Source organism: Carassius auratus, chromosome 43 (genome assembly GCF_003368295.1).
Source record: "Carassius auratus strain Wakin chromosome 43, ASM336829v1, whole genome shotgun sequence".
Taxonomy (NCBI): domain Eukaryota; kingdom Metazoa; phylum Chordata; class Actinopteri; order Cypriniformes; family Cyprinidae; genus Carassius; species Carassius auratus.
Window position 1 is genome coordinate 17,102,375 of NC_039285.1, and position 21,181 is coordinate 17,123,555.

General features: G+C 35.2%; 1 protein-coding gene across 2 annotated transcripts in view; it reads right to left on the reverse strand.

Moving 5' to 3' along the window:
- Positions 1–2,305: 2,305 nt before the first annotated feature.
- The window catches only part of LOC113061814 (spondin-1-like), a 184,391-nt gene continuing 165,515 nt past the window's right edge, over positions 2,306–21,181 (reverse strand). The window contains exons 9-16 of one of the 2 annotated variants that reach the window (XM_026231254.1): positions 20,229–20,369; positions 19,731–19,806; positions 16,870–17,052; positions 12,624–12,794; positions 12,247–12,414; positions 9,546–9,710; positions 8,113–8,379; positions 2,306–3,121 (exon numbers count right to left, since the gene is read on the reverse strand). In XM_026231254.1, the coding sequence (XP_026087039.1) occupies positions 2,958–3,121; positions 8,113–8,379; positions 9,546–9,710; positions 12,247–12,414; positions 12,624–12,794; positions 16,870–17,052; positions 19,731–19,806; positions 20,229–20,369 (1,335 nt within the window). In that variant the 3' untranslated portion in view covers positions 2,306–2,957. Of the gene's footprint in view, positions 3,122–7,558; positions 7,864–8,112; positions 8,380–9,545; positions 9,711–12,246; positions 12,415–12,623; positions 12,795–16,869; positions 17,053–19,730; positions 19,807–20,228; positions 20,370–21,181 lie in introns of those variants that run through there. The other variant, XM_026231256.1, reaches the window with a different exon arrangement.

Below are 21,181 nucleotides of genomic sequence, written 5' to 3' on the forward strand. Positions count from 1 at the left end.
AACACTCTGGATGAGCTTAAGGCCGCTATCGAAGCATCCTGGGCCTCCATAACACCTCAGCAGTGCCACAGGCTGATTGCCACGCCGCATTGAAGCAGTCATTTCTGCAAAAGGATTCCAGACCAAGTATTGAGTGCATAACTGAACATAATTATTTGACGGTTGACTTTTTTGTATTAAAAACACTTTTCTGTTATTGGTCTGATGAAATATGCAAATTTTTTGAGATAGGAATTTTGGGTTTTCATGAGCTGTATGCCAAAATCATCAGTATTAAAACAATAAAAGACCTGAAATATTTCAGTTGGTGTGCAATGAATCTAAAATATATGAAAGTTTAATTTTTATCATTACATTATGGAAAATAATGAACTTTTATCACAATATGCTATTTCTTTTTTTTTCTTTTTTTGAGAAGGAACTGTATATTCTATTGCCCTACACCAACTCTACAACTAAACCTACCCATCACAAGAACACCTATTTCTGTATGATTTATAAGCTTGTCTCCCCATGGGAACCTCAAATTAGGTTCCCACAGTGACATGAATCCCCATGAGTCAGGGTATATATATATATATATATATATATATATATATATATATATATATATATATATATATATATATATATATATATATATATATATATATATATATACTACAGGGCTGTTGAATACTTGATTCTGATTAGCTGACAAACGTTCAGAGGTGTGCAATTATTTTCAGGGAAATGCAAGGCGAACATAGTTCCAGGCAGCTCTATTGACCGCATTACAATTCTGTATTACTTCGCATAGTTAACAGTAGTAATGGTCACACAATTTGCACAAACAGTTTATGTCAGCACTGCCCTGATGATTTTATTATTTAGCCTATATCATTGATTTCCAACCCTGTTCCTGGAGAGCTACCATCCTGCAGACTTCAGTTCCGACACACCTGTCTGTAATTATCAAGTAGCCCTGAACACCTTGATTAGCTGGTTCAGGTGTGTTTGATTGGGGTTGGAGCTGAAATCTGCAGTACAGTAGCTCTCCAGGAGCAGGATTGGAGACCCCTGGCCTATATAGTATTGCAACTTAAAGTCCACACATAATGGCTGCATCCGAAAACTTAGGCTTGTTGACTTGCTGTCTTGCTGTCTAATCAGGGAAAGACTTTGCAGGCAGCGTTTTTGCCCGAAGGCACCTCATACAATGGATTTTGGACAGGCTTCTGAGGCGGAGTTATGGTTTAATGATCTACAGCAAAATATAGAGAGCTTTGGTTATAACTAAGTGGATATTTCAGTACTGCAATATTAATTTCTCACTAGAAATTACATAAAAATTGGAAAACGTTCAGAAAAATACATTTACACACAAACTGACCACAGACCGCAACTTTCAGACGCCATCTTTATTTTTTTGGCACACAATGGAGCGCACAGGATTGTGGGATATCAAAGGCAGCGAAGGATACATCTATGCTGCCTTCAAAAACTGGCTAGATGGAGCCATCTCAGGAGACAGGAAATGAAGCTGACATTGTTTTCGGATGTGCCTTGATGCCTTCCTACCTTGGAATGCGACCTCCGAAGGCAGCATTTTTCAGTTTTCGGATGCAGCCAACATTTCTCACTAGCGAGGTAATAACAGCTCTGTTTAGAGACGCACAGAGGTAGCCAGATTCACACAAGCTCTCTCTCTCTTGTTTGCATTAAGAACTTTACAGACAAGCATGCTTATGAATAATTAATTATGAATACTGAATTGATGTAATTAATAGTTTGATTTTGAATTTATGATCAGGTTACAATGTCAGTTGCATCAACCGCAATTGACATTCACTTTAAAAGGATAACATAACATTAAATATCAAACAAGACTACACTTTAAATCCCTAAAATGAATATATGTATTTGAAGGAGATATTTGCACCTTCACAGAGTATATTGGAACAAGATTTTCAGTGATTAACAGCTTCTGCTGATACTTCTGTATATTCTACTCTGTACCACACAAAAAAATTATATTCTGCCAGAGTGAACTGTGACTGATCAACATTAGCCACTTTGACTGCTTTGGTACTGCATTTTGACATTTTAACAATAAATAAATGATGGTACTTACACTTAATAGTCTGTTATCTTTATGTTTTGGGTCTTTATGTTTCTATAGCTGTAAATACATTATAGTGTTAACATTTTATGCGTTGTCAATATTCCCATATTGTACGTTTCAGTGTCTAAATGTACAAATTTAGGATTTGAGATCATTTTTGTGTGGGTATATATATATATATATATATATATATATATATATATATATATATATATATATATATCAAAATATTACATACTGATACTTACAATTAAACAAAACCTGATGAATATATACCAATAAAACATGAAATAAAACTTGAAATGTGAACTGCCATAGCGAGGGGTGGAAATCACTTCACATGATGTCTGACATATAAGAACGATTATAATAATAATAAAATAATAATAATAATAATGTAAGTATGCTGTTTTTCTGTAAGTGTGTGTGTGTGTGATTGGATCGCAGACTATAAAAGGATTTTTTTTTTTTTTTGTATTTGCATTTCATGTCAGAAAATATTAATCTTCAATATGACATGATCTTGCTTGTGAAAAATCCATCTTCAAAAGAATTCCCCTCTTCAAAGCTTCACAGAGAGATGTTACTCTCAAATACTTATGCATATTAATACATCTGAATTTGTACAGTACATTGCAACTCTGACCATCCTCCACCTTGATTTCCCATTCCTTTGCAGGCTAGGCAATGCCTAGGTCACAACAAATTCTAGAAAATAAGAGTAAAAATAACAGACTACCTGTTGCAGCTTTCCAACCCGAAACAGAGAGCATTAAATATACTGCAAGACAGTGTGTCAGAGACTGTTCATAATATAGACTGGGTCCCATCGCACAAGCCCATTCAGTACGCCCTAGCAGGGATGGACGTTGCAGGCACGTATCTCCTTTCGGTCTTTACAGCTAGTTAGTTGTGCATTCTTATATCTCTTCTTGGCCGTCATTAACCGCTCCTGGATTCCCCCACCACACAGCTTGGTACAGTCAATCCATGCAGACCATGGCTTCATTTTACATCCTGTATGAAGAAATTTAGACCAGATACAACAGTTGTTAGTGGCAGTAAGTTAAATTAATCATCTGCCTTTTTAGAGACACTGTCTGTAGTGGTTTTGTTATGATGTTATAAATTAGTAAAGGAGAGCATCTCTATCATCTGTAGCAGCGTATCACACACCATTTTAACATATACACCTTTGGTTTTACCATCCATAAATATAATTAACAGTGTTACTCCACCCAAAAATGAAAATATTGTCATTAATCACTTAACCCCACGTCTTTCCAAACCCATAAAAGCTTTGTTCATCTTCGGAACACAATTTAAGATATTTTGGATGAAAACTGGGAGGCTTGTGGCTGTCCCATAGACTGCCAAGTAAATTGCACTGACAACATCCAGAAAAAGAATGAAAAACATTGTCAGAATAGTCCATCTGCCATCAGTGATTCAATCTGGATTTTACGTAGCGATGAGAATAAATTTTGTATGCGTATTTATTCAACAATTTGCGTCCTCTGTGTCTCACCATAGCACCATTTGTTGAATACAAACTGCACACGCTATTCTGTGTCAGCCGTGACACAAGGGTACATTTTCTACTTGTATTCACACTTGATTTGAATGAAAACAGCACATCTGTGCAGTACGGAAAAAATGGAAGCAATGGAAAAAATAAAGGCTCTCAATTAAATATGTGCAGTTTCACGTGATTAGTGCAAATTGTCACATGACCAGAGCAGTTTACTTCTCAGCAGTTTACTAAGGCTAGTAAAGTGTCTTAACATAAATATATGACAAAGATGTTTGGTACACGTGGTCTGTAGGGTGCCTAGTATAAATATATGCATTCACATATATTTAGTTTTGTTGAGTGTGATCATAGAATCAGTAAACATGCTGATGGTCACAATAGTGACCAGTGGGATAACAGTGAACTTGTACAATATAAATCTAATTGCAGTTGCTAGTGAAAATGACAATAAAATGTTTCAGTGACAAAATAATTTTGCACTAAATTATAAATTGTATTTTGATGAGTCATAGTCATAATTTGACTAGTCAGAATTACAATTAAATATATCCGCAATTATAATTTCACTAGTGACAAATCAGATTCAAGATATCTGTAAATATGTTTTGACTAGTTAAATCTCAATTTAATATATCTATGATGCAATAGATATCTTTAATAGACACATCACACATACGCAAATGTAATTAGAGATCTCTCTAATTCGCTTTCGACTAGTCACAATTATTTTTCAGGATATCTAAATTGTACCTGCTCATAGTTGAAACTGCTGCTATGTGACATGAGACTAAATTTACTTAGCTCCTCCCAGAGCTACCCCCTGACTAATGTTTAGTGCTAACTTCTAACATCAAATATAAGTCTACTTTTGTTGTCAAAAGAGAAAAGCTACTGGAAGTGTTTCAGGAATTATTAAATCATATCTGGATGCAGCCATATGTGGTAAAAGTTCTCCAGCATGCATTCATGTATGGCGCTGTGATTTTAATTGAATCATGTTGCAAAACACACCAAATGCAGAGTAATGTTCAAAAAATGCAGAAAACCGCAAACGGCTTGTCTGAAATTATTTATTACATATTTAAACATAATGAAGAACAATGGAATTATAAAAAAAAAAAAAAAAAAAAAAAAAAAAAAAACATGAACAAATAGTATGCATGAAGGACAAGAAGTATGCTTCATAATCAGATGCAGTCAAACAAGGTGAAGGTTAATAAAAAAAATAAATAAAAAAACGGCGGAAACGAGTTTCCATAGGAAGTATCCGCAAAGTGGGAGTATTTTATTGTATTATAGCAAGAGATCCATGATGATGATATTCTGCTGTGTTCAGTGATGAGTGCCAATGTTTTCTTTTAACATTGTATCAAATGATCCAACAGCTGACGTGAGGTCTATACAAATCCTTAGCTACTGATTTTACATGTGTCCGTTTGTAAATAATGGCTAATGCAGTTTAATCCACAGCACACATTACGATATATAGAATAAGACAAAAGCCTGAGCCCTCTTTGTATGGCCTACCACTTTTACACATGCTCCAGCTATATTTTTATTTACATACTTTTTTAAAATGGCGAATGACAACAGTTTCCAAGGTAGGATTGGTTAATAAAATGTTTGAGGTGGGGCTTAACAAAGGTGTATTTGCACGCACATTTAATATATCTATAAAGTATATTTGACTAGTCACATTTTTAATTCCAGATATCTACACTGAGATTCTTCCTAGTCACAAAATTAAATGCAGATATCTCCAAAGAAAGATCTTCCTAGTCAAAAATCAGACTGAGATATCAGACAGAGCCGTTGTTAATAGAGAAGATGCACAAATCACGTTAATTTTCAGCGTTTATTGGCCCATCTTCTCAGTTAACAACGGCTCTGTGTAGTAACAGCTGCTCTATGTGAAATCACGCACCTGATGGAATTAACCGCTGATTAGAAAACCGGCTTTACTGACGAAATGCGCATTAACGATCGGCCGATCGTGATCGGAGCACCCCTACATATAATGACTAGTCATAATTACATTGTAGATATCTTAATTCCAAATATGATGAGTCAAAATTGCAGAAAACATATCTGTAATTGGAATTTTGACTAGCCAAAACTAAATTATGACTAGTACAGCAAGGGGTGTTTAATGCTAAAATGGCTTGCCATAGTGGCAATGTATTTAAACAGAATTACCGTATTTTCCGGACTATAAGTCACTTTTTTTCATAGTTTGGCTGGTCCTGCGACTTATAGTCAGGTGCGACTTATTTATCAAAATTAATTTGACATGAACCAAGAGAAATGAACTAACAGAAAACATTACCGTCTACAGCCGCAAGAGGGCGCTCTATGCTGCCAGAGATGCTGCTCAGTGCTCCTGTAGTCTACACTAAGCAGCACAGAGCGCCCTCTCGCGGCTGTAGATGGTAATGTTTTCTCTTGGTTCTTGGGTCTAAATAAATAAATGCGACTTATAGTCCGGTGCGACTTATAAATGTTTTTTTTCCTCGTCATGACGTATTTTTGGACTGGTGCGACTTATACTCAGGTGCAAAATATAGTCCGAAAAATATGGTATTAACAGAACTGTAACATCTGAAGTGGTGATGTTGTGATGCTGATTTGTCATTGGAAAGAGTGTTGGCATGTAGAGTGATGCTATGATGAATATAATTACACATGTGTAATTCAATGTTGTGTCTCTGATGCAGAATTGCTAATGGTGAGTTTCAGCAGCAATAATGTTATTCTGGCTTACTAACAAAACATGCTGACGTATGATTTGAAAAATGCTGGCGTGGTGATGATTTAAGGGAAATTCCACCGAAAAATTCATATTTTCTCATCATTGGTGTCCCAGATATATATGATTTCTACTCAGATGTACAGTATATGACGTTAATAAAATGAAGTATATGGTGATTGATTATAGGAGGTCTCCACCTTGTCCTTTGATGATAAACAGTTAACCCTTCTGTGGTCTTTGGTCATTTTTCTTTTTTTCGAAGTTTATGTTTAGAATTTCAAAAAAAATCACAAGTTCATCAGAATGGTACTAAATTTGGTGACTTTTATGGCACTTGGGATGTGAACACAGGAAAAAAATCGAGGCCTTGATTCAAATCGGCTGAGTGGTCGTAAAAAAATTGTCACACTCTTGGTCTTCGGTCAAAATGACTGTCCATAGGAAATTAATGGGAAATTGACAAAATCACAACAATTCAGATAACTTTGTGTGCACAATCTACAGATCGGCCCAAAAAAAAGTGGTAAATCTGTAAAACATCAAGAGTGCAAAACAGACACACCTACTCACACACGCTCATGCACACACACACTTATAAACACAAACACCTATAAACTTGTGTGACTGTAACACAACAAACATGTAAAATAAAATCAATAATTCAACCAAAATGCAGTAAAAAAAAAAAAAGTGGACCACAAGGAAGAGGTTACAGTAGAACATCAATAGTGCTAAACAGACACATCCACTCACACAGAAGTCTGAAATAAGAGGTTGAAATCAGATCCGACCCAGACGGATCAGGCTCTGATAAAGCATTATTGTTCATTTGTGTTACATTTTTATAGAAATGTAATGCTTTGTGTAACAAAATGCTTTCTCTGTGTTCGGGGTATTCTGTAGTAGTAATAATACAAAACTGACATTGCAGATCAACATTCCAAAAAAAAAAAAAAAAAAAAAATTATTTTTATTTTTTTATATATATATTGACTTTTGACCATGAGGTCCATGGGTGTGACTTCCAAATAAAGAGCGCACAAGGGTTTAAAATGTTTAGACAATGAAATCGGTGATACTCATAAATACTTGAGGGTGGTTATTGGCAATAAATTGAGTGTCCAACTAATGTTTTTTTTTTTTTTTGCCATTTTAATAATGACTTTTTTTTGGGGGGGGGGGGGGTAAAATACTTTATAGCTTGTCCCACTATGATGATATTGTTTTACACACAATTTTATTGTATCTGTTTTTTGCTTGTGGCTTGGCATTGATATGGCATTTTAAGTTTGACAATAAAAATGGTTACGTAGTAGTATAGGTGGCAGTGAAGAATATTGGTGTAGATCAGAAGGGTCCTTCAGACAATTTTCAGAATTATGTACTTAAGAGAGTCCAGATTATTCTTTGCACTGTTGACCACCCATTACAAACTGAGTTTCATGGTGTTGCCATCAGGCCATCATTTTAGAGTGCCTGTAAGCAGAAAAAAAATTATAAATAAATAAATAAAATATTTAATTTGTGGATGTGGCCAATTGTTCTATATATTATATTATAGTATTGACACGTTTTTGCATAGTGGGTACTTCTTGTCAAAAAAGTTCAAATTGTATGTCCCACAGAAGAAAGTAAGTCATTTACATCTGGGATGGCTTGAGTGAGTAAATGATGAGAGAACTATTTTGGGTGGAGAATCCCTTTACAGTGACAATGCACGTTCACCTGCGAGCTCGTCGGCACTCTCCTCTCTTCCCTGTTTGTTCCTCCTCTTCTTACGGTCTTCCTTGCGCCTCTTCCTCTCATCACTGTTTAACCCTCCTTGATTACACTTCTTGATCTTGCAGGTTTTTCTCTGTGTGGTCTCAGGGCACAGATCCCCGCCAAACTGAGGCTCCAGAGTGATCATGCGTGAGCGGATCAAATGACCCTTTCCACAGGATTTACTGCACTCTGACCACTCGGACCACTCTGTCATCACACAATCCATCGCTAGGAGAGAAAGACATAAAAAAAAGACAATATTCAAATAGGAACATGACATCATATCTCAGGGAAAATGATATTATTTTAAAGAGGATGATCATTATTTAATGTTTACTTTTTTCTATATTTTGTTTATTAGGTGCTGCTGGTTCTCAAAGCCATATATTTTTGCTATATATTTAAGATAAAACATTTCAACCATGACCATGTTAATGTATTTGGTCTTTGCGCACTAGATCTTCTACGTACTCTGCTGTTGCAAATCAAGTATAAACATTCTACTATCAGTAAATACACAGACACACTGCTGTGAGCATACAGAATGTGTTGCTGCTGCATGAATAGGCATGCTTAAATCGAATAGAAGATCTAGACAGGCGGATCTCGGGAACTCTAATAGTACGTGGCAGGACCAGTTTACTGTAAACACTCAACCAGATTATTTAGATGCTGAGCAAGCAATCTCACTGGTTGCAGGATCAGCAGAGGCCAGTCAGCTTTTGCCATGTACTGCAGTAAACAATATGAAAGCTGGCAAATTGCTTGCAAAGAACTTATCTGCCTGTGCATCTAGATTTCATGACTCAACTAGAAATGTAACCTTAATTAAAAAATAACAAGAAAATTTAAATTAAAGTCATAAAATGTTCCCTTTGTCAATATGGAAATATTGTCTATAAAATAATTTAAAAGAAAATCTGTCACAAAAGGCATTCATTTGGCAGAGTACTTTTATTTATTTAAAGAAACCAAGGCCTTGTTATCTCATTGAAATTTACAGTACAGAATGTGTTTAATGTTTGAATAATAAAAATAGTAATATAATATATGTTTGTATTGTTTCTAAAGTTTATTATTGTTTTATTTTCATTCAGATGAGTAAGAATTCTTAATTATTATATATATATATATATATATATATATATATATATATATATATATATATATATATATATATATATATATATATTTGTTTTATGGAAGGAAGGAAGGCCAGATAGATCAGACTTTGACAGTACTTCTCCTATACCCACTCTCACATTTACAGCTAATTAACTAACACACACATGCACACAGACACATACTGTACTGTGCATCTGTTATGTTTGAGGCCTGTCGACTGTTATGTTTGTGTGTGTATGTGTAATAGAGAAAGAATATGTGTAACTCACGACACTCTGGCAGCATGCATTTCTCCATCTGTTCCAGCTCCTCCTTGCATTCTCCCAACTCCACAGGTGATTTGAGCACACGCTGACGTGTCCGTGTGCCTTTACCACACGTCACACTGCAGTCGCTCCAGTCTGACCATGGGGACAGTAAACATGGGATTGTATCTATATACACATACAAAAAAAACATCATTAGCATCATAACAATGAGAAATGCAAGCATGTGGGTGTGTATTCTGTTTAAATATGCTAATGTAGGCATGTATGTGAGAATATGTTAATGGAGGCATTTTTTTCTTCTGTGTGAATATGGTAATTTTAGCGTACATGTGAATTTGTGTGTGAACGGTGTGATGTGAGCATTTGTGTGTGTACAGTACGTTTAATTAATTGTCACTAATACATTATTGTGTATATGAATATGTTACTATGAGTATGAATATGTTTGTGAGTGTATTTTTGTGAATTATGGATTTGAATGTTTAAAGCACAAATGCTATTTTGGGGATTTCCGTTTTTCATTTTCCTTCCTAATTTTGAATGCTTCCCTATTCACATTCAAAAGTGTGAGATGACAAAGTTTGGTATCATTTTAAAGGAAACCCTTTGAAATTACATAAAACACTGTTGAAATTGATAAAAATGACAATATATGCTGTCTGTGTTATAATAAATAGGGAAAAAAACAAGGCGCTTTATTTTATTTGTGTAAACTGAAGTTTGAAATAGTATAGCTCAGGCAATGAAGGGCCTAGTAACTTTAGACCAATTTCATGTTTTTCTAGCACATGTCAGCTAATAGAGGAAAAAAGAAATTTCTTTCTATCTTAATCTATGCAAAAGTTATTCTATTCCAACTGAAGGAAGGAATAATACCATTTTTGTATAAAATTTTAGTCTAAATAAGTATGAAGTCATCTTTTGCACACTTGCAGTATGGAATAATGTGATATCTGTATATTATTTTACAGAAAACACTCAGAAGTTACATAAAAAGCTGCTGTTTGTGACAAATAGTATTATTTATGTTGTTTCACATATGATGAACCATCTCAATACAATGTGCTTTTTTGTGTGTGTGTTTTCTGAACAGTCTTTAAAAGAGAATAAATCATATTGCGCAATAGCGACATGCATAGAATTATTAAAATATCTGGTCTGTCACAGTCTTAAATAGAATCCACAATCTCCAGCTTAATATCATTTCATTTATGTCTATTCTGCATCGTGTAAAGATTGGGAGACCTCGCCTGTCTCAAGCATGTATGATATTTCATATTTATAGCGTGTCTGTTTGTTATTATTCAAAACCAGCGATAAATCCGCGTCCCCGAAGCTTCAACGCGAACTTCGGAGCGTCAACAAACTAATTTATGTTCATCCACCCAGTATACTGTACTGTTTACTGTATATTCACTGAAATGCGGTCAAATATGAAAATTATGAAAATAAACAGATAAGCTTATGGCTAGCGGAGCTTCGAGGCTTCAAAATAAAGAATGAAATGTATAAAAGCAAGTATCACGCGTATACGCTTACCAGATGCGCGTCCTGACCTCTCCACGGCGACGGTGGTCCTCCATAACTTGTATTATGAATATTATTCATTGTTAATCCGGAGATTCTTCCGCGTGTAGTTTCCCCCTCGCGTGGTCTTTGTTTAGAAGCAGCCAAACACTCAATTTCCCTTCGGCCAGCGGTTCTGTGACGTCACCGGACGGAAACAGGACGGGGCAGTAAGTGACCCCCCTGTTGCGGCTATTCGCACCTCTGACTGGTTCAGACGGCTTTTGAGTGACAGCTATTAGGACTAATAGCGCTTCACAAAGAGATCAGATGTGTATAGCAGGAGAAAGGCTTTAGTGCGCATCATATGAGTTAGAGGTCTGGTCAGCGCTCACAGGGCTTTGGACCTCTATTGCGCACTTGTACAGAACGCTTTATATCTCAGCAATGGAAGCACGCAGAAACGTAAAAATGGTCTTGTTTGAAAGAAGAGATTCTAATCTAAAAGATTATATCGAGTATATAGGTATGTGTGGCTGTTTGCGGCTGACTGAAGTGGATATATAATAATTAGCAATGAGGTGAGAAATGTTACATCGCGATTCTGTTGAAGATCATTCGATCTGTGATTGTCACACAATAAAATGATCTACATCATCAGATTCCTGAGAATAAGAGCTTTCTTGTGATATATGACTTGACTGTTTTGTGAAAAATATTTTAAATACACATTCTTATGAAAAATTAATCGCAATCGTTAGACGGAAATTTGTAGGGGGGGGAAATATATTTCTTAGCTTAATTTGACTACTTTATGTATCATAAAACCCCAATTAATGGTATTCTTTGTAAAGAAAACACTCTAAGCTTTCAAATGAACCCATATATGGGCAAATCCCTTATAAGGAAGGGTGTGCAAATGAAACGAGAACATGTTGCATGCTATTTTTGGACCCGGTACCGGGTCTGCAGAGTTTATTAAGTAGGGTAATGTTTTCACTATTTGCGTTCAATGTGCATATGTGCATATGCATGTATGTGAATATGTAATTGTGAACAATTTAATGTTGCTTTGTAATTATGCTAATTCATGTCCACCTAAACATTCACAGACATGTACTGCGTGAGAGTCTGTTAATGAGCTTGTACATGTTCATGAATATGTATTGCTATGCATGCAAGTGTTTGCACTTACGGCATTCTGGCATCATACACCTCTCCACTTCCACCACCTCAGCCCCACAAATGGAGCCATCAGACGGGGGCATTTTTACCATCCGCTCCCGTCTCTTCATGCCAAGGCCACAGGTGGCGCTGCATGCATCCCATTCACCCCATTCAGTAACCAAGCAACTGCTTGGAGCTACACAAGCCAGAAAGATAAACAATACATATGATTGGAGCAGAGAATCCTGTTATGAGATCCTTTATAGCCATAAAGGACCAAAAAGAACTATAGGTACAGGAAAATCCTGCACAATTGGCAATTGACAAACACTTGCGATAAACTTGTAAAGCAAATTGCAATTACAACTGTAAACATCTGTTAGTCCATAGGTAGATAAGACTCACAGCAGTCCTCATTGACAGTGCATGGCTCTGTCTCTTCAGTGGGATGGATGCAAGCAAAGCCATCATCAGGAAACTGTTTTACATAGCGCTCCCTAGAACGCACACCTGCACCACATGACATACTGCATGGTGACCATGTGATCCATTCTGACATCATGCAACTGGAAGCATCTGTAAAAGTCAAGGGTAATTTTTTTATGCATGTCCTTGTTAAAAACCTTTTAACATTCAACCATCAGCCCTGCTGGGAATTACAGATAACATTAGATTAAGCTGAAAGATGTTTTAAAATAGAGGTTCTCTTCCAAGGGGAAGGTGGCTGGTGTCTGAAGCAATTGCCTAAACATGTCTAAACAGGCATGACAATAACATTGGCTGCCGACAGCCTATGACATCACTACCGGTGCGACCACAGTATAAAAGGTCATGAAAGGTCATGAAAATCTTCATCAATGTTTGGGAGAGAAACAAGCATGTACAGTTTGAGAGGGAATTGAATGTGCCCATTGCACTTATTTCTATGTGGATAAGTGTGAATTGAACATGTTCTACACACAAGGAGGTTGATTGTGCTCAACATGATGCATTTGCAGGGCTACTGAAAGGGGAGGTGTGCTTCACCATTTACCCGAGAATCTAGACAGCATTTGCATGAGTTTGTTCGTCTCTTGTGGAAGTCGAATAAGCTCATAGTGATGCATTCTCGGCATGTATTTCTGTTCTCGCTTGATTTCTGAGGAATTTTAGTGCTTGAACGGAGTGTGTTATGATCCCCCACTAGCTGGATACATGCTGTGCGTTGTGGTCGTGGTGAGAATTCCCTATCACACACATTTTGAGTCCCGTTCTTGCCGAGGCAATTAGTCTGACAATGCAGCATGGTGTCCATCAGCAGATGTCCCTGTTTTACTGTCATAAATGTATTTTTATTGTTGTTAGCATAACTGTTGCAAATAAACATTTTATATTTTAAAACGTTTTTAAAATATGATATGTAATATATAAAAACGAATATATATATAAAACTTTTAAAAATATAAAATGTATATTATTATATTTATGTTGTGTCCATCAGAGTATATGCTGACGGACACGTGCTGCATTGTCACGGGAATGTCCCAGCTGAAGATAATGAGGAAATTATGTCGCTCCTTTTGCCATGTGCATTCCTAACGACTACATATTGGCACGCCCGTGCCCTGCTCACTCCAAAGTCCCCACTTTTAGGGCATAGGGATGACACTTTCATTTGGAATTTGCCAGTGAACCGTTCGGTACCAATACTCATACTGGCACACCCCTAGCTCACACAGATTTGAATTAAAAGAGGCAAAATAGTCATATAATTATGGATATGTTTTATTTGTATCCAAAATTATGTGAACATTACGGAGTGCTAAACTCTCCCTGCAGTGTCTGTTTCATTCATAATCGAAGCTGGAGCGTGCTCTTGCATAGAAAGTCCAAAACAGACTAATAGAAGTAGTAAAAACTTATAATGTGCCAGGAAATCCCTAATATGGACAAAGCATAAACCACAACTGATAATATGTGAAGACAATATACGATTACAACAATATATGTGTGTTTTTCAAGTCTTCTCCAGGCAATAAAGTGTGTGTGTGTGTGTATATATATAAATATATATATATATATATATATATATATATATGAGATACAATGCTAACTGACATATAATTTATTACAGTACAGACAGTATAAGAATATATTTTCTGTCTTATTCTATGATAATTTTTTTATTTATTTTTTTTTATTTTCTGTCTTATTCCATGATAATTTTTTTTTGTACCAATCATAATCATAAATTGTCATTAGAAAAAAAAAAAAATATATATATATATATTTATATATATATATATATATATATATATATATATATATATATATATATATATATATATATATATATATATATATATATATATATATATTTATAGAATGCAAATTATTGGTTATTGTCCAGCAGTGTATTTTATTTATTTGCCAATAAATAAAGTTTTTTTTTTTTTTTTTTTTTTTTTTTTTTTATGATTATTAGACACACATAGTAGTATTACATTTTACATTTCTGATCCCCTTACTTCTGAAATTATTGTTACGTCCCTGCCCTGTAACATAATATAATATAAAACTTTAACTATATGCTGTGTTATCTTCATTTTTGGGATTCAATTGGTTTTGTGGCCCCATGTGAATTTTATTTAGTGCGAAAGGGGCCAAAATGGCTCTTCTGATGTTGAAAGTTGCAGACCCCTTTCATAGCAATCGCTGGCCAACCTTATTGTCATGTTTAGACATTTGCTTCAGACGCCTGTCACACTGAATGCGTTTCCCATAGCGACCACTAGAGGACAGGAATGAGGCTCTGAATCTTTGTTCTAGAACAGCGGTTCTCAATTCCAGTCCTCGCGCCCCCCAGCTCTGTATATTTTGCATCTCTCTCTTTGTTAACACACGTGATTCAGATAATCAGCTACTTCTACTCTACTCTAAAGCTTAAGCTAAACCCTTTCTGCAGGCAATAATATACAATGCCACCATAAATAATTGCTAATATTAATGCTTGTAATAGTTTAATGCTACTGTAGTTATAGCCAGATGGGCAAGATTAAACTTTTATGATGCAAAGCTTGAACTTCCCTCTTCCCTCAAATTACTGGCATTTGTTCTGCTTGATAAAACATGGCTTCATGAATCATTAATAAAACCATAAATATGATATCCTGGAGGACACCTCTATGTCATCGCATGATAATCAGTCAATAATGGATATTAACACCTCATCAAACACTAAAGAAAATCCACCCACCTGTCCACCCACTAGCGTGTGATTTGCATTAGATAGATTTAAAGTATTAAATGGACATCTTAATTCATATCTAACTTATTTTAAGTTTCTAACACATTATAAGAACAGCTACATATCAAACATTCATACATGCATATATATATTTATATATATATATATTTATATATATATATATATATATATATATATATATATATATATATATATATATATATATATATATATATTATTCTACAGTATGTTACTCATTACCATGTATATGTTTAAAATATTTAATTTTATAGCAGTAACAAAAAAGAGCTATGCATTTTTATTAATTTCCACTCTGGCACTAAAAACTATGCAGAAGCTGCTTTGACCTTTTAATGTCTCCGAGGGGAAAATCCATAGCACTGCCCGTAGAGAACTGAGATGCAGCCTTACCCAGGAATGATGCAAAGATTATGTCACCAGATAAAAATATCTAGTTATCATTGCTTTAGGACATTCTTAAAATGGTCCTGGTCAAGGCAAGGTGCCCCAAGATGTCTGATCAATAAAGCTCTTGGTGTGCACAAAAAAAATTCATTGAGTCATTGTATGATTGGTTAATTGTATCCTTGCAGGATGTAAGGTTAAATTGTCAGACCAGTTATAAACAACATAAGCTGATCTACATATTAAAAACGAACAAACAAACAAACAAAGAATGAATGAATGAATGAATTAATTAATTAATTAATTAATACATCTGCTACAGGGAAAACAGTAAAATTAATAAAAACAAAACAAACAAACAAAAAATCTACCTCATAAGAACCAAATTTAATGTACATCCTTTATAGTATTGGAAATCCCAAAATGTATTACTAAAAAAACATTTAAATACGTAAATATGTGAAGAAGAAAAAAAGTTTCAAAATGAGCAACAAAGTTGAGATAAATGCTGATAAGAAATGCTGTTTTGCATTATTGCTATCATTATTCTTAGCACTGGCCATGGAATCTAACCAGACCAATCTCTCATAAATAATGTCTAATAAATATTATAATATTTTTTTAGAAATGTCATTATATTCTCTGACCATAAGGTGGCACCAACCTCATGTGAGAGATGCTGTTAATAACGACATACTGTACATATATAAATAACATGATGTAGCAGGAACAAACTTTGTTTTTAAAACTACAATTTAAAGTTTAATTATTTTGAATTAACTAAAAAGAACAATACACTCCTGCATTCTAGCCTATTCCACTTGATCCTATCCTGCTGTTTTTGAATAAAAGAACACTTTCTGTGTATACTGCCCTCAAAAAAGCGCCTGTCTTATTACAGTTTTAAACAGAGATAATATCAATATGAATGACAGTCACTTAAATGTTCCTTCCCATTTGTGGACTGAAACCCTGATGTTGTGTTTGTATGATTCTGACCCTCATCACTGCAGCCAGGCCCCATGCATGGCTCAAAGTCTTGAGTATGTGGACAGGGCACGCTGAGATCCAGCTGTGCCTTCAGCATCCTCTGCCTCATCCTCTTCCCCTTCTCACATGTCGAGGAGCTGCACGCAGACCACGGAGACCAGTTGGAGTAGATACATGTCTCTGGAGTGTCATCTGACAAAACATAAAAGAAAAAGAAGTGGGAGGATGAAAACCTTTTGTCTACAAGCATTATGAAATCTGAAAAAAGGGAGTGACCATAATAACAGAAAAATCTCTACTGGGATCTTTTTGTTGTTGTTTATAATAATCATCAGTGAGATTTAATGGAGTGCAAAGAGCAACTTTTGATTAAATTTTAGAAAAATACTATAATAATCTAACGTGTCTCTTATGGATTTTCAGAGGAGAAATGTGCTCAAAGAGATGTGGTTCATATGAACTCTTTTACATTAAATTCACCCAAGACAATTTCATCTGAGATAACCGCAAACATAATGAGCTCTGCCTCAACATATGCTGCACTGTACATAGTACTGCAACTGATGCTATGTGCACACTCTCTTCAGGTGTGATAATTCTCTGGTGCATGTATAGAATTATGCTAATTCAATGACTGATGGAGCTAATGTAGCCATCTGAGCCCTACTGCACCTCAGATTTCTCATTTGCAGAAAGATGGATTTCAGAGCTATCTTCAAAGTTTTATTGTGCTTCAGTAAGTCACTTGTTCTCGACTACCTGTAGAGTTAGACCTTAAAATAAACCTTAAGTAGATAGTTTTGTGGATGAGGCAATAGAACACATTCCTGGGGGGGGACTGAACTCATGCAAAATGCAAAAGCTATTGTTTACTGCATTTTTGCCTTTGTCTGAATTGATTCAGAGCAGGGCAAGGCATTCCTGTAGGTCTGTTCATAGGCTTGTGAGTCTTCAGTTTCAGTGATGGTTCAGCAGTTGAGAAATTCATCCTCATTGATCTCATCACCACACAATAGGGGTTATGATTAAAGGTGACCATGGACCACAAAGCCAGTCTTGTCGCTGGGATATATTTTTAGGAATAGCTAAAAAAAACATTGTACTGTATAAGTCAAAATTGTGGATATTTTTTTGCCAAAAATCAATAGGATGTTAAGTTAAGATCATGTTCCATTATAATATTTTGTAAATTTCATACCATGAATATATCAAAACCTAATTTTTGATTAGTAATATGCATTGCTAAGCACTTCATTTGGATGACTTTAAAGGTGATTTTCTCAGTAATTATATTTTTTTGCACCCTCAGATTCCAGATTTTCAAATAGTTGTATCCCAGCCAAATATTGTCCTATCCTAACGAATGGAACATTGGAAAGCGTATTTATTCAGCTTTCAGATGGTGTATAAATCTCAATTTAGAGAAATTGACACTTAATGACTTATGGTTTTGTGGTCCAGGGTCACAAATTCTATCAAAAACTGATATATTGTAAATGTGTTCCTTTGGATGGAAAATATTGCACATGGTTTATCTCTGCCTCTTGATATTCAAGCTCCCTCTTACTAGAATGAATGCTTCTTTTTAGACAAATATTTATGTGGCTGCATGTTCGTTCTCTCCACACACCTGATATTTTTCTGTGCAAATGTTTTCATGGGCTGAAAAACTGCCACTCAGTCACGTTAACCTATTAAAGTGAACATCTTGGTTATGTATGTAACCTTAGCTCACCCTGGTGTAGGGAATGAGACACTGCATTATTCTGCACACTGGATTATTCTGCCATAATTTTTTGTTACTGCTACAACTTCCTTTTTTAGAAATCTGAGGAGTGATGGCACTGGTGTAATGGCACCTCGGCGGGTGCTATTAGCACCATCAGCCAATGCATTAGCATGATTCTATATTGGTTAAAGACGACTGTCACACCTAGAAGATGTGAATGTTATAGAATATTATAATTCTGATTACAATTCCGATTCAACATAACATGTACAGCCAAAGAGCTAGGTGCAATCTTATCTCTCTCTAATCTGAAAGGAAACAAATTTTCTTGAGTTTATTGTTTATTCTTGTGTATTACTATTTTTATTTCTCTGTAAAAATTCTGATGAGCTCTGAAAGTCTCATTAGCTATGAAAGCTTATATTAGTTTCACCTAAACTACTCTGTCATACAGTTGTGATTCTTCATCGAACATCTGCTGGAACAACAGCAACTGGAAACTAGTTTGATATTAAAATTAAATGCACAGTCTCTAAATTAATCCACTATCATTTGGATGAAATGATGGAGTTTCAAATTTTAGAATGACACCAAAGACAAAACTGGTACTTAATAAAAAAAGAAAAGAAAAAACACTTAATGTCATCATGTTTTATATAATTCTCCAGAGCCTAGCATAAACTCTCAAGAATACAGTTAGTCAAAAGTCTCATTCTCTCTCTCCCTGTCTCAATGCATTTTGATTCAAAATTGCATTAATGGCATGACTGTAAATATCGCCAAAGCTTGGAATATGTGAAGAGACATAATAACAATGAAAGATCAAAATAAAAGAAGGACATTATAACAATTTAAACTTAAATAAACAGTGTGACAAACTAGAGTGTGAGTAGAAGTGTGACAATTTTATACCACAGTGTTTAACATATAAACACACACATTGGACACTGTGTTAGACAGCAGGGAAACACACTGAGGACAGATACAATACACAATATACAATCTCTCTCTCTCTCTCTCTCTCTCTCTCTCTGTTTCTCTCTCTCTCTCTCTCTCTCTGTTTCTCTCTCTCTCTCTCTCTCTCTCTCTCTCTCTCTGTTTCTCAAGGTTGACTTTGATGAAAAGATAAAGAGATGCAAACCTTCTTCTTTTTCCTCCTGGGCAATGTCAGCCACAATGTCGTCCACATTATCAGGCACAATGTTGCACTGCTCACCCTGCAGACATCAGAAAACAACTCAAACTTTCAAACTGACTTTAAATGATGTCCCTCATTTAATCATTTTCTTCTACACAGTGATGGCATTTCATTTACAGTACTCTTACCATCTGATTCAAAACAAACAGCTGACATGGGTTATACTTTTCCCCATGTTCCTCCTAAATCTCAAACAGTAATCTAAATCTCTCCCAATCGAGGATGCAAGACTTTCAATACTTCCAGGACACTGTTGTGACATGCTGGGTTCATAAATATGTAACATCTTTTGTTGTTCAGTTATTTTAGATCTCAGTTTATATACTTTTATGACATGAATAATGCTGAACTGTTTTGCACAATAATACAAGCTAAAATTGCAACAGCTAAGAACATTTTCTTTTGAAACTGAATTTTTCTAAGAAAGGCAAAGAAACAGACCTTGCGGGCAATTCTCTCCACGACAACTCTGGCCACAGGAGTGATTGCACCACCTTCTGGGTCGTAGAAAGGGCTCTGTGGATGGTCTAAACTTGTGAGGGGACGGATTTTCTCCTGAGGTGTTGTAGGCTTGTTGGGAGACTATGGCACAATAAATAATCCAGTTTACTAAATGTTGAAGTCATTTACTCTGTCATGTACTCTTCCTAATAGTGTACCTTTTTTCCTTACACGGAACACATTACATTTGGCAAAAATACCCTTTTTTAAATGCAATTCAGATCAGGCTAATATAAAAATATTTAAATACCCAGAGGGTATTCACTTATTTTATATTTGAACTGATGTTAAATAATAAATATTACAAACGGGCATTTCCTACATGGCTATTCCAGATTTTTAGTTTAAAATCACCTCACACAACAAAGAAATCACCACGGCAAGCCTTCAGGCTTCGAATAAGAGAGATTAGCTCAGCAGTTAACAGCAGCAAGGTCGCTGAGAGAAGCTGAATATAACACGCACAACCAGGGGAGCAATACAAATTATATACACAGACTCTATCCCCAATGAAGGTTTAAAAAAAAGTACAAAATCCGAAGCTGTGTTAGGACCAGACAATGTTAAAGGCATGTGCTTGGTCTATTTGCATCATAAGATCTATTGACAACATCTGAAAATAGTTGGAATGAATGAATGTATGCATACTGTACATACATGCATATCCTGAGGTAAATGAGAACGTTATACATGCTGTTTATAGAGATTTAAAAACAAATATTAACCTCTCAATATGTAAACAAGAAAATTAATGAATTAACAAACAAACATTAAACATTATCCAATGAAATTATGTCAATCTAAGCATTTTGTTATTTTTTGTTGTTGTTCAGACTTAGACACAAACCTGTGAAGTAGTGAACCAAATGCAAAAATTTCTGAAATTCATGTTC